The sequence below is a fragment of the Elgaria multicarinata genome, chromosome 1 (genome assembly GCF_023053635.1).
Source record: "Elgaria multicarinata webbii isolate HBS135686 ecotype San Diego chromosome 1, rElgMul1.1.pri, whole genome shotgun sequence".
Classification (NCBI taxonomy): domain Eukaryota; kingdom Metazoa; phylum Chordata; class Lepidosauria; order Squamata; family Anguidae; genus Elgaria; species Elgaria multicarinata.
The window spans coordinates 155,157,692-155,170,551 of NC_086171.1; the positions used below are offsets into that span (position 1 = coordinate 155,157,692).

Sequence of the window (12,860 nt, forward strand, 5' to 3'; positions counted from 1 at the left end):
AGCCCGTCCTTTTTTGTGATCCCATCCCGACTGTCACGCAGTGTGTCACCAAAATGCAGTGGCAAAAAAGCCCAATTTCACTGTTAAACAAGGCATCTTTTCTGCTGTTCAGCACCAAAGTCCATCAGCAAATTCAGGGGAGCAGCAGTGGCAACTCCACGGAGGGCTTCAGCCCCTGCTGGATTCCTAGGTAGAGGGAATTGGCCCCTGGACTGCCAGCAGTTGCCCACCTGTGATTTAGAGGTTGAGAGGCACATCTTCACAGTTCTTTGTCACTAAATCCTTGCCATTTTGGCTGTGCCAAAAAATTATAAATTCTTTCCATTTGCAATTTTTCAATTAGCGTGAATTAGATAAACTGAGCATTTATTTTTAAAAATCAGCTTAACAGAGCAAACCTTTGCTCCTTGGGAGAGTGTCCCAAGAACTGTGAGATCTGTTGGATCCTCCTTCCCTGCCCCGATGGACAGATCTTCACCCCAAACCTCTCCAATGTGAGAGAGAAGGAAAAGGGGGGAAGATCGTGGATGTGGTGTGGACCAAGCTGGGCATGGCTCTGGATCCAAGGGATCCAGAGTCCTCCAGCCGCCAACCATGCTCCCCCCTCACAACATTTAGAAAAATTTAGACCAGCCCCTATGGGTTGGTCTAATGTAGAGCACATCCACAGTATAGTGTCTGCTGTACAGTCACCTGGCATCTATCTAAGCCACTTTAAAATAATCCAAGAGCAGGCATAGCATCACCCTAGTTAGGAATGATATGAAATCATGGTGTATTCAAATCATTTCTAATTGTTGATCTTAAATGTTATTACAAAAGGTGCAAAAGCTGGAGAGTATCCAAAATAGATGCACGAATACAAGAAAAATGTCTCGAGATGCTGGAACAAGGATTTTATGTGTTAAAAAAGCTCGCTAATAACTAATGTTATTAGTGATATGCTCCTCAAAATCCTTATCTTCTTGCATACTGTTTGTGTAAGTTTGTGTTCCTTTTTGTTCTCATTTGGGCAACACTTTCATTTTCTAAAGGAAGCCTTCTTTTCTCTAATAGTTTCCTTGACATTCCTCGTTAACCATGCTGACAACTTTTCTTGACCAGCAGCATACATTCTAACTGAGCTTCTAGTATTGTGGTTTTGAACAGTGGTGCAGGTAGGGCTGGGCCTTGGAGCCAAAGACCAGGGCTCTGCAGACCAGGGAGTTCCAAAATGACCATTCGAGTGGCAAACAATGTCTGTTTGCCATTGGTGGCAAACAGACCCCCACAGCACCTGGGCTGGTATGGGCATGCCGAGGCCCACCAGAGCTGAAGCTGCTCACCACAACATCCTAATTTTTTTTTTTAAAAAAAATTAGAATTGGGGGTAACGATGAACGTTTACATAGTTTCAGTTGTTCATTGCATTACTTCTACTTTAAAATTTATGTTACGTTTTCCTACATCACAATGGTGCTTTTTCCTAAGTAAATGTATCAGGGCAGAAGCAAACTCCATTTTATTCCTGTAGTCATGAAAGTGCTATGATTCAAGTGATTTTAAATGCAGATCTGCACATGCTCAAAGTATTGTGTGTATTTTAGGGTTGGCAAACAGTTGTAGGCCCTTTCAACAGTATGGAGTCCTTGGGCGGTGAAGTAAAATGGCAGTTCTGTCATAAAATGGTTGCTGGGACCTGGGAACTCCGAAGCCGAGGCCTTCAAAACCAAGCATTCCAACTCTCTTTTTGGCTTGAAGGCTTCTAGCATTTGCATAGAAACACCTATACACAATATCCTTTCCTGTTTCACCAAATGTTCATGGCCTATTTCCTCCTCTTCTACATGTGGCCAATCAGAACCATTTACATCTTCATCCCCTAGGGACGATTCAACCTAAACCGGAATCTTCTCAGGCTCTGTTGGCTTTAGCACCAGGTGTCTGGTTCCATTTTGGTTCAAGTGTAAACTGTCCCTCTTGTACAGGCCTGGCTTGATCTCAAACGTTCCCCATTGCCTAACAGATCCGAACCCTTCCTCCCTATACCACTGGTTCACCCAGTTCAACCATGCATTGAAACTCCTCAGCTTCACCTGTCTAGCTGGCCATGCACATGGAACACATAGCATTTCAGAAAACACAACCTTAGTGGCCCTGAATTTCAAACTTCTACCTAGGAACCTAAATTTGGCTTTCAGGATCTCATGACTACATTTCCCCACGTCATTGGTACCAACACTGAGTCCATCCCAGCACTATCTATACTGCTATCTAAATGGCACATGAACCTTTGCATCAGGCAGGAAATTTACCATAAAATCTACATGCCCATCACAAACTCTGCTGTCTATATGTCTAATGATCGCATCTTCCACTACCACAAGCCTGCCCTCCAAACCTGGAGACATCCTTAGTGTGAGAGGGTATTTGCTCATCTTCTGAGGAATGGGTTCCTTCTAAGGGATTGTTTTCCACTTACTCAGAATGACACCCTCCTTCTCCAAGACCTCCATTCTCCATGACAGCAGAGGAGTTGTCACCCAGGGATTGGGACACCATTATTAGGTCCCCAAAGGTCTCATCCACCAACTTCTCTGCCACTCTTAGCTCCTCCAGATTAGCAACTTTGGCTTCAAGGAAACGGACTTGTTCCCTAAGAGCCAGGAGGACATAACACCGAGCACACATTCATGACTTCTGTCCAGCTGGCAGACAGTCATACATATAGCACTTAATGCAGTACACTGGATAGCCCATACACCAAGTGGTTTTCTACCTTTGTAATTTTTTTATTGCTATTATTGGGTTTGTTTATCTGGAAAACTAAATTGTTTACTAGGAGAAAGTGGATAATTTATTTATATTTACTATGAGAAGGCGGAAAGAGTCAACTACCCTGGCCTCATTGCCCTATTGCTAAACTCCCATGGGTGCTTAACTTGCTTGTGTGCTGACATTTTGTCACTGAGGCTCAGAAAGCTGGCTCCTCGCAAGCCTGCCTCCTTATCTAGCTCTAGCTAGGTTGGTCCAACTGCTGCTGCAGCCAATCTGATTAGAGGGCCTCATCTGAAAATCAAGGGAGGCTGTGGCTGAACTACTGGTCTGCACTAACTTTCAGTGAGTGGAAATGGAGGTCAGTTGAGCGCCCCGGGAGTAGAGATTTTCTATTTAGAGGAGAGGGCAATAGTCAATGGCTCTTTGGAGGGTCGGTGATTTGGGAAGGGATGTGGATCAAGCTCCCCAGGGATGCAAAGGGCTGAGGGGCTAACATGGGTATCTACTTTAGAAAGGGCTGTGTCCCTTCTTGTACATTTTCAAAAGCTAAATGAAAACCTGAACTCTCAAACTTGGGATGAGGCTATTTCTGAGATTTAGTTTATGACCTGCTCTATAAGGCCTAAAATCTGAGCCTACTCTGAGCCCAAACTGAAGCTAACCTACACTTTGTTTATAAGCAGACTCTTCCATTAGCTAGGCCTGCACAGTGGCTCTTATCAATATAGAGACAAGTATTGCTTTTATTGCCCCTTTCTAAACTTGGGTTTAGTTTAAGTATGTGGTTGCAGTTCTCTTCAATCACTCAAGAATCTGAGTTCGAACAAGGCTGTAAATTCCTGCTGGATTTCAGCTCTTAACTGTAAGTTTGTAAAGGGTTACCTTTTTGTGATTTAGCTTCCTTTGCCATAGTCTTGTTTTGGCTTCAGTTGATGATTTATGAGTTTAAATTGATTTTTAAATTTTCCTGAGGTAACTTAATAGATAAATAAGTAAATAGCACTTACTTTCTTCTTGCACAGGTGTGAAGACAATTCTATGTCTGAGACAATGGTTGTGGTTGCTGCCATGAAGTCCTTAGAAGCCTACACCTACATACACCTACACACACACACAGTTGCCCTACTGTGAATATTGAAATCCCCCAAGACAAGCAGCATGGCCAGTACACCACCGGAATCCCCTATGTGGCCCATCACCAGGTTCAAATACTCAAACCCAGCATACTAGCACAATGGCCTCCTGGTGAAGGAGATGGATTCCTTATAGATGACAGTGGCACCCCTTCCTGGCATGTTGGTGCTGTACAGCATACCTAGGTAGACAGAGTTGTGGCAGATTCACACATGCCAGATTTCAGTTATACATTATTACTAAAAATACTAAAAACCGCTCAGACACTGTTTGCAATACCTCTTCATTGGTTAGGATGGCAGAGCAGCCAGTGTAGACCTGTTATGCATTTGCTGGCAGAGGAAGAACTAGACTTCTTGCATCACTCAGCCAGGGATGGTGGGTGGGTATGGAACCAGAGAAAAACAGATGCCTACATAATTACCTAAATAGTTCTTACACAATTGCTATTCTACTTGTTACCCCTGAGTGAAATTTATTATGTCTGTTCTTTATCTTCTTCTTTCTTGGCTGACAGATGACTGCAAGAACATTGCCAACATCATGAAGACATTGGCCCACAGAGGGTTCATCTTCAAGCAGACCTCCAAGCCCTTTTGATCTCCGGGGCCGGCCGGACAGGGCTGCATGCGGCCGGCTCCTGCTACATGGGCGTGATGGGCTGGAGCGTTCGAACGACAGAAAGAGGACAGAGGAACGAGCAACCCCACGACTCCGTCAGTTTTGCTGTTCTGCCAGTAGAGGCTGTATATATGGAACTGGAATCTCTGTGTAGGCCTGACGTGACTCCCTCTCTGGGGCCGGCTGCCTGCCCAGCCTGGCCCAGCCTGCAGCCCCCTAGGGCGCTTGCTCCACATGGTTAGAGACGTAGATTGTTTTTCCTTTTGTTGGCTTCTGATTTCCATTGGCGTCTTTCTCTCTCTCTCTCTCTCTCTCTGCTCACATTTGCGCCTGTAGCAAGACCGTGGCGCCATGTTCAGGGCACATGCCCGTATTATTTTGAGTACAATATCTCAACAGCTGCGGTCAAGCCCTTTTCCTGTGTGAATCTGTTACTGTGTCTCCTGCGTGTCAGCTAAATATTGACTGAGCAGCATCCAGACAGCCCCCTCTTTCTTCGGCAGCCTCTACCCCACTCCTCTGTTTTAAATAAACACTAACCCTGCAACTCCTCCTGTATGTGACTAAGGAAGCTCGGCTCTTTCTGTTCAAGGTAAAGTGCCTGTATTCCCTGCCTACCAAGAGCCACCTCTCTCCCTGGGGCTTCATTCAGCAGGGGCTGGAGCATCCTGGTTGATGCTCATCGCCATGTACAGCACCTCTTGCACCCTGGTCCCTTGCTCATGGCTCATGGCTCCTGAGAGTGTGGGGGGACCCTGCTGTGCACCCATCCTGTGCTTGCACATGGTCTCCACATAGCATACAGTCCATTGCAGGCAGTGGACATGCCCATCACTGCTAGCTCAGCGGGAGGGCTGTGTTCCCAGCCTCAATGTGCTGCAGTGACCTGCAAATTTACTGAGATTTCTGTCCCTTCCCCTTTACTAAACCAGCCTTCTCTCCCTTCCACAACAGCTGTAACCAGTTTGTTGCTTGAGAGGTGTGGCCTGTTTCTCCCCATCTGTTTCCCATCACCCTTGACCAGTGTGGGAGGAAGGAGATAAGGAATGGCTCTTCCTTCCCCATAGTCCCAATAGTTTCCTGAAAACTTCTGCCCTACCCCTAGCCTTTGCTGAATGGATCCCCAGGCGGATAGGCTCCAGCTGCCACCTACCTTGGAGCCACACCATGAGGGCTCTGCCCATGCAGCAGTCAGGCGGTGAGCTGATACAGGCACTGGGCCTTCCTGGTAAATAATGCATGGTGTGTGGATGTTCCAGCTGAACCCAACCTGACCTCCTCATCGGCTCGTTACTCCCATCCTTGCTGTAAATGTGCCACATGAATAAAGTTTGGGGGAAAGGAACTTACGGAAAAGGACTCCTTATGTGCTGCAAGAGAGTGAGTGGTGGGTGGAGGAAGGTGGCCTGGCCAGAGATCTCTTACTGGGTGCATAGACTCCCCTTTTTCAAAATCTCTTCTGGCACTCAGGAAAGTTGGCAGGTTTTATGCAAATGCCTTTGCTTGCTGGGATCTTTATCCCATCTCTTTTCAGTGGTTACCAGTACATGCCTATGAAAAATTAACCCCATGCATTTCTAATTGTAGTTTAGAAAGACCAAGCCAGCTGGAGATCAGTAGCTGCTTCCCTCTTCTCTGGGGAAGGCTCTGAGAGGACTTAAGACTTGTCCCTAGAATATTTATGCTCCTATGTACAGTCTACTGCCTTGCACTCTATGCCATCTTCACGTTAGGTAAGGCCAAACGCTCTTGAGGAGGCAACGGGAAGGGATGAGAGAAGATGAAATCACGTAACGCTACGACAATGTCTTCACGGGCCTCTATGAATATTTACACCTCATCTCCCCAACTCATTGCCCAACCTGGGATGACTCTCACACAGAGTGCATAGGCTGTCCAGGCCCAGCAGCAGAGGGGAATGCTTTGAGATTTCACAGCCTCCTGCTATCGCATGTATAACCTGTAATTAGAAGTGGCGCTTACACAGGGCAACACATGTGTACACACTGGTTCTCATTACACTTTATATGTCCGTTCCTCCCTCTCCAGCAGCTATGAAAATATACCATGTACAGCAGAGCTACGCCGGGAGCTGCATGTTAAAAAAATCATGATCCATTTTAAAGTAGTCAAACAAACTTGAAAACTGAATGCCAATGAATAATTACCCAATGTTTGTTTAGTGCTACATGACCTAAGATGACTTATGCACTAATATGAACCACCTCTTATGATTTTGAGAACAATGACAAATGGGAGATTGAAAACTGCACAAGTTGCTGGACTGAGTGACTGCTTAGCCTAAAACAAAGACAAAAGTAAATCATTACAGTAGTACAGAGTTTTCTGGCCTGCTCCACTTGGGGACACTTCTCCACTTTGGTGCATTGATGGCTGCATTGCGGGAGGCTATCACTTTATAAGCCCTCTGTGAACTAGGTGCCTTCCCCTCCACCCCACCATTCATCCAGGTGGGATGGCAACAGGAGCACGTCATATATAAACCGCATGTCTGCTCAAGCCAGGTAGCAAAGCCTGTGTTCACCACCCCCCACAGAAGCCTTTGAGGCCAGTCCATTCTCACTTTGTGGGGTTTACCCTCCAAGGCACTAGAAAATGTAACCAAGTTTCTCCCACCTCAGGTTAGGGACTTGGGATCAAAGGTCACAGGGATTTTAATGGCTCCCTCTGTGTAATCACCTGATCAGTTTTATTGATTCAGTGTCGATGGAGTCGTCTAATTAGTTTTCTATGAAAACGAAGAACTTGGCCTTTGACCTTTCTTTCTGCCAGCAAGAATGTAAATCAAAGGGCGTTGTCATGCACTATCGATTCCCAGTTGCACTTGAAAGGGGAAGTGGAGGGTAGAGCATGAGTTAGGCCTGACAGCTGCAGGCCAGGGGTGTCACAGCCCTCTCCCAACATGTATCTGATAGAAGACAAATATTTGAAAAGGGAGGGCAAGAAAAGGGCTTTCTGGTAGTACAGGGCAAGTGGAACCCAATAGTTAAAAACCCAGCAAGCTGGAGATGGACTCTGGACCGTACAGTCTGAAGGGCAACCTCACAGGTTCATACTAAATATTCAAGCCTCACACTGCTGAGGCAGGAGTACTCACACAACTAGAAGTTCTTGCTCCTCTGAATATCACTGGCTTCACAATTTGCAACACACTGCCAAATATATGACTGAAATCTCAGGCACAGCTAATTAATCTCTTCTAGGTAAAGGTACCGGTTATACACCGGGGTGGGGGGAATCAACATTCTACCAAGAAATTGGAATGCTGTGGCCTGCATGTCTTATGCAAGTGTACATATATTTGCTCATTTTGCATAATTCTGCTAGTAAAAGGAAAGGGTAAGTAGCTATGCAAAGCACTGAAATCTCACTGTCCGATCTTTGGAAATCCTACTCAAAACCCACTGGATTTGGAGATCTCATCAGAGATTGTTCACACACTTTCAAGTTTCGACTTTATAGCAAGAAGGCCTACAAACCTCTTTCAAGATGCTATATTCAATACCAAATACTATTATTATTTTGCAATTGTATACATGGCCCTAGTTATACTGACTTGAACACTTCACAACCAGTTCAGCCCTTTATAGTTGCTAAAACTGGGTCTAAGAATGGGATGGTGATGTACTTTGTTTTTTATAAAACCAGCATATATTCAGCTGACTACTCCACTGGCTGCTAAGCATCCCAATTGTGATACTGGTCTGTGTGTGACAGGCAGCGATAGAAAAGGCCTATACAATCCTACACATATATATTGAACACAACGGGACTTGCTTCCAAATAGACACACATAGGATTTTGGTTCTAAGAGTCTGAAGAATGACTGCATGTTGGCACAAAGAACTCGTTGCACCAGAGATGGCTTTAAGTGTCCACAAGCACAGCAACACAAAATACCTATGGCTACGCTATGAGATCTGAGAGGGTACCTCATCTACTTGAGAGTCAGTGAAAGAAGGGGTGCAACATCTGAATTGAATGATTAGAGTAACTGAATTAAAATACTTTTGATTCAACTAAAGAGCTGCCTGAATTAATCAAACGGAAGATGTACATGATTTTTAATACAAGTACTTACTAAACCCACAGACAGCAGACACCATCTTAGGAGAAGCATTGCCCCCACCTACCCCCGGCTCAGCACAGCAGGAAATGCCTTTTCGAAGATAGTGCCTATTGTAATGTGTACACGCATCATCGTAATGTGTATATGCATCACCTAAAACAAAGTATTTTCTTTTCCTTTAGAACTAATATATAATTCATATGTAATGCATGCAGATTAGTCAACCAATATTTTTTTTAATCAGATGAAGCTCTGGGGGAAAGTTTAACTCCGTGGACATTCCATAGAACATTCTGTAAATCCAGAAACAAGCATCTCTTCCAATGGGAATGGGGGTGCTGCTACAGTTAGTGCTAAACCGTGGCTAAATGGTCTTTGGAGCGCCAAAGAACATGGCTTTAGCGGTGGCACTGCAGAAAGTGAAAGATCCTGGGAGCTCCAAACAGAATGAGCGGTGTATGTATGTCTCTGAAAATACTGTTTTCCATAAAATAATTTATTCACTTAGATCTTCGCCAACTTTCCCACTTGAGTATTATTTGAAAACCTCGAACCTAGTCTTCTCCACTGTCATGAGATAAATACCTACAGTAACTTTAATTACCCATGTGTATCATACCAAAGAATTTGTTTTTGTCCCCTCCATCCTCACATTCTTCACAAAAATTATTCCCATCCTGGTGGTCTGGCTGATCATGCTGCTCCCGCCCACCCCAAAATAGGGAGCACATCAAACAAAAGAAGCACCTGCCACCATACAGGTGCCGCCATGCACCTGCCTGCCCCATCCCTACCCCCAGTGACTGCAGAGTCAGGTTATGGAACCAGAAGTAATGGACTCTGTATTTACAAGGAAGTTTACAAAAGTCAGGCATAAGAAAGATAACACAATAACCACAGCAACAACTAATATGAGGCCATTCTTTGAGCTAGTCCAACCCCTTTACCTGGGGCAGGCATAGCGTTTTCTCCAACAGGAGAGGGCATTTCTCACTACAGGAATCGTCCCGCTTAAAGGTCACTGTCATGCAGCCCTCCTGCACCCACAGTCATTGTCCTGGTCCTCCAAAATCCAGCAGATGGAACATCATGTTTCTCATGGCTTCTTCACCTTTTTGACAGATGAGGAACTGGAAGCAGATTCCCTGCGCTTTCTCTGTTTCCACAAGAAGCAAAAGAGAGATGTTAACAGGGGGTCAGACCAGCAGGCAAAGAAGCCCCTGATTCAGCACTGCATACAACATTAAAACTCCTTCCCAGAAACCTTCCAAAGCCAAGGAACCAGGTATGCTCAGGCAGATAGCTCAGGAGAAAGACCACACAACACCTGAAAAAAAAAACCCTCAGGCCTGGACTTGTGGTTATTTACAATTAAGGGAGAGACAGCTGCTCTTGTAAAACACTCTAGAGCCCGAAGTAAGGGAGGAAAGGAAGAGGAACGATCCCATCACATGGGGCAGGTGGCTACAAGGTACACTTGTCCGGAGCCAATATTTCTGGATTGGACACATAAGGGAGAGTAAAGGGGGCACATTCCATGAGCCTGCCTGGAGCCCACACCAGGGATAGACTGCAGTAGATATGCAGATCCTCTTTTCACAGGCCCTTCCCAAAGGCTCACAGTAAGAACTCCATTCCCACTGTCTTAGCAAGGAGTTACAAAGTCAAGGATGTTTAAGTTTGCCTAACCATAAGAGACGACTTTGCTTCCTCAACAGTTTGGAGCCAAGAGGCCAATGAGGAGAGACAGAATAATGTGGGGGGAAAGGAAGAAAGCACCACAGAAGTGACTGAGGACCTTATGGTCATCACTTAGGGTTGACTAGAGCATGAGAGGTGTTACCTAAACAACTGCTCAGGGCCAGTGTCAGCGAAGAGAAGAAATTCATACTCAAATGAGCCCTTTTGGGAACACAGGCTTCCATTAACCACCCCTCTTTGATCACTTTAAACATTTCAGGCATAAATGATCAGGAGCCAATATCTGCAATGAAGCCCCCACATCTTCTTGGGGATGCACTCATCCTGCATGGTTGAGAATGTTTGTCATGGATAGTAGCCCACAGCGGTCTTCTGTGGCTCTACATAGTGGGGAATCTGCCCCACTTTGTCAGCAGGCACCCTATGGAAAACAGAAGTAGTATTTGGAGAAACAAGGACCAAAAGGGACATTTTTAAAGAGCCAGTCCAACATGGAAACAAAGGAGTGGGGGCTGAGAGCTTCCCAGCGAGGCTGCCGAATTAATGGGGATGAGCGCATGTGTTTGATAATCTTTAGATGGCGAAAGAACCATCTTTCAAATATGTCACAAATTCATATCAATCACTTTCTCTGGCTTGGTTTTGCCCGTCGCCGTGAGCAAAAATGGAAAGTGTCTGGTTAGAAAAAATGTTCTACATTATAATTTACAAGAGCCTGGGAACCTGGCTCTCTGTTAATGGAAAGGAATGATTTTAAAATGAGAATTGTTATAATATATATATCTATATCTATCTCCACACACACACTCATATCATGGTACAGATACACATTTTATATATACGCGCGCAAGCGAGCTTTCTAACTCCATCTGGAAGGAAGGATGTTTGATGTTAACAATGTAACTTCTCACTTTCAAGCAGGCTCAGAAAACAAGGAGACGGCAGGAGTTCAGATAAAGGCAGCTTAAAAGTCAAATGATTCTGACTCTGAACCCGAGACTTCTTAGAGGCAAGGTCCTTTCCTTTCCCCATTAATGGGCTGACTTGTGAGCCCAGGAACAAAGTGCGCTGATGTGAGGAATTCTGAGGAGAGTCAACTCATTATGGATGGGCGAGTGGAGTCTGAGTCGCGCAAATCAAAGGCTCTAATCTGGAGTAACTGGCTGCACTTCTGCTTGGAACTAATTTGTTCCAAGTTATACTCACCTTTCACCCCCCAAAGGCCCAAAGTAGCGTCCCTCCTGGGTCAGCAGAGCAGTGCTCTGGGGTGGGGTGGGTGGGGGAAGGCTACTTTCACTGTGGGCTGCCAGCAGTGGACACCACTATATTTGAGGATCCCAGAGTGGGTTAACTAGACTGTGGTGTGCTGGGCTAGCTTGGAAGAAGGCTGGCAGTCAGATGGCCAGAAGCTGAGCCCATGGAGGTGACATTTCTGATCAGAAGGAAGGGCGTGCTCACTTCTAGGTTTTTCCTGGCTGTGGCAGGAGGGCAATGTGGCACTAAATAGCTAATGGTTTCAAAAGTGGCTGCATGGATGCTTGACCATCTCCTTTGCAGAACTATAGGCAAGGGCTGGTGCCCACTTGCCCCTTCTGCCACAGAACTGGCCTCTAAGTGAAAGGTCTGCATACTTTGGGGGGAGGGAACAGACACCCCTTAAGGTGTCCATGTAGCCCTTCAGTTCCACCTCACTGACTAGCAATATGGCTACCATTCACAAGCAGCTGAAATGCCTGATAGAGTATGCGGCAGATGGTCTGTTGCTAATGCAGGGGATAGTGGACGGAGGTACTGGCAAGTGTGCGGGGCACGGGAAGAATGGGACCCAGAACAGCTGGAAAATACCAGATATGCATAATCAAGTGTGAAGCAGAAATAAAATGCCCCCAAACATGCAGTAGATTAATGCTAGGGAGCCATGGGGCAGAGCCACCATCGAACACTGAGCATTTGAAAATGTAAACTATGATGCACATGTGCTCTACATGAAACACCAATGCAAAAATGGCAGAAATGGCTGCCAATACAGTGCTAATCAGATTCCACTCTGCATGTGAATGCTCCGTACTTCTCTTTTATCCATAGCATGGTGAGAAAAGCCACACTACAGAGGCTGCTGGCTTTGTGGGCATTCTATTTGTAATGTTTTCACTGCACTTTCCCTCCAAGCAGCTCAGAATGACCTGTGCTGTATGTGGCACTGACTTTGAAGACGTTTCAGAAGCTGCAGCTTGTCCAAACTGTGGCCAGATGGGACAAGAAAGTCTGAACATATAACACCAATTCTGCTCCACTTGTACTGTCCACTAAATGCCTCCAAGCCGGATTCAAAGTGCTAGTTTTGACCTATAAAGTGTTATACAGCGCAGGACTGCAATACCTGACAGAGCACCTCTCCCAGCATGAACCTACCCGTATGTTATGTTCATCATCTAAGACCCTCCTCCAAGGGAAGCTCAGAATGTGAAAACAAGGAAGAGGGCCTTCTTGGTCATGCTCCCCCCCACCCCGCATCAATAATTATGGAACCATCTCCCCAGCGAGGCCTGCCTAGTGC

General features: G+C 45.6%; 2 protein-coding genes across 2 annotated transcripts in view; one reads left to right on the forward strand and one right to left on the reverse strand.

Moving 5' to 3' along the window:
• The window catches only part of ERI3 (ERI1 exoribonuclease family member 3), a 247,474-nt gene extending 241,617 nt beyond the window's left edge, over positions 1 to 5,857 (forward strand). The window contains exon 8 of the mRNA XM_063136972.1: positions 4,409 to 5,857. Within this exon, the coding sequence (XP_062993042.1) occupies positions 4,409 to 4,491 (83 nt within the window). The 3' untranslated portion in view covers positions 4,492 to 5,857. The remainder of the gene's footprint in view (positions 1 to 4,408) is intronic.
• A 3,560-nt stretch (positions 5,858 to 9,417) lies between these two features.
• The window catches only part of DMAP1 (DNA methyltransferase 1 associated protein 1), a 37,403-nt gene continuing 33,960 nt past the window's right edge, over positions 9,418 to 12,860 (reverse strand). The window contains exon 12 of the mRNA XM_063139885.1: positions 9,418 to 9,758. Within this exon, the coding sequence (XP_062995955.1) occupies positions 9,699 to 9,758 (60 nt within the window). The 3' untranslated portion in view covers positions 9,418 to 9,698. The remainder of the gene's footprint in view (positions 9,759 to 12,860) is intronic.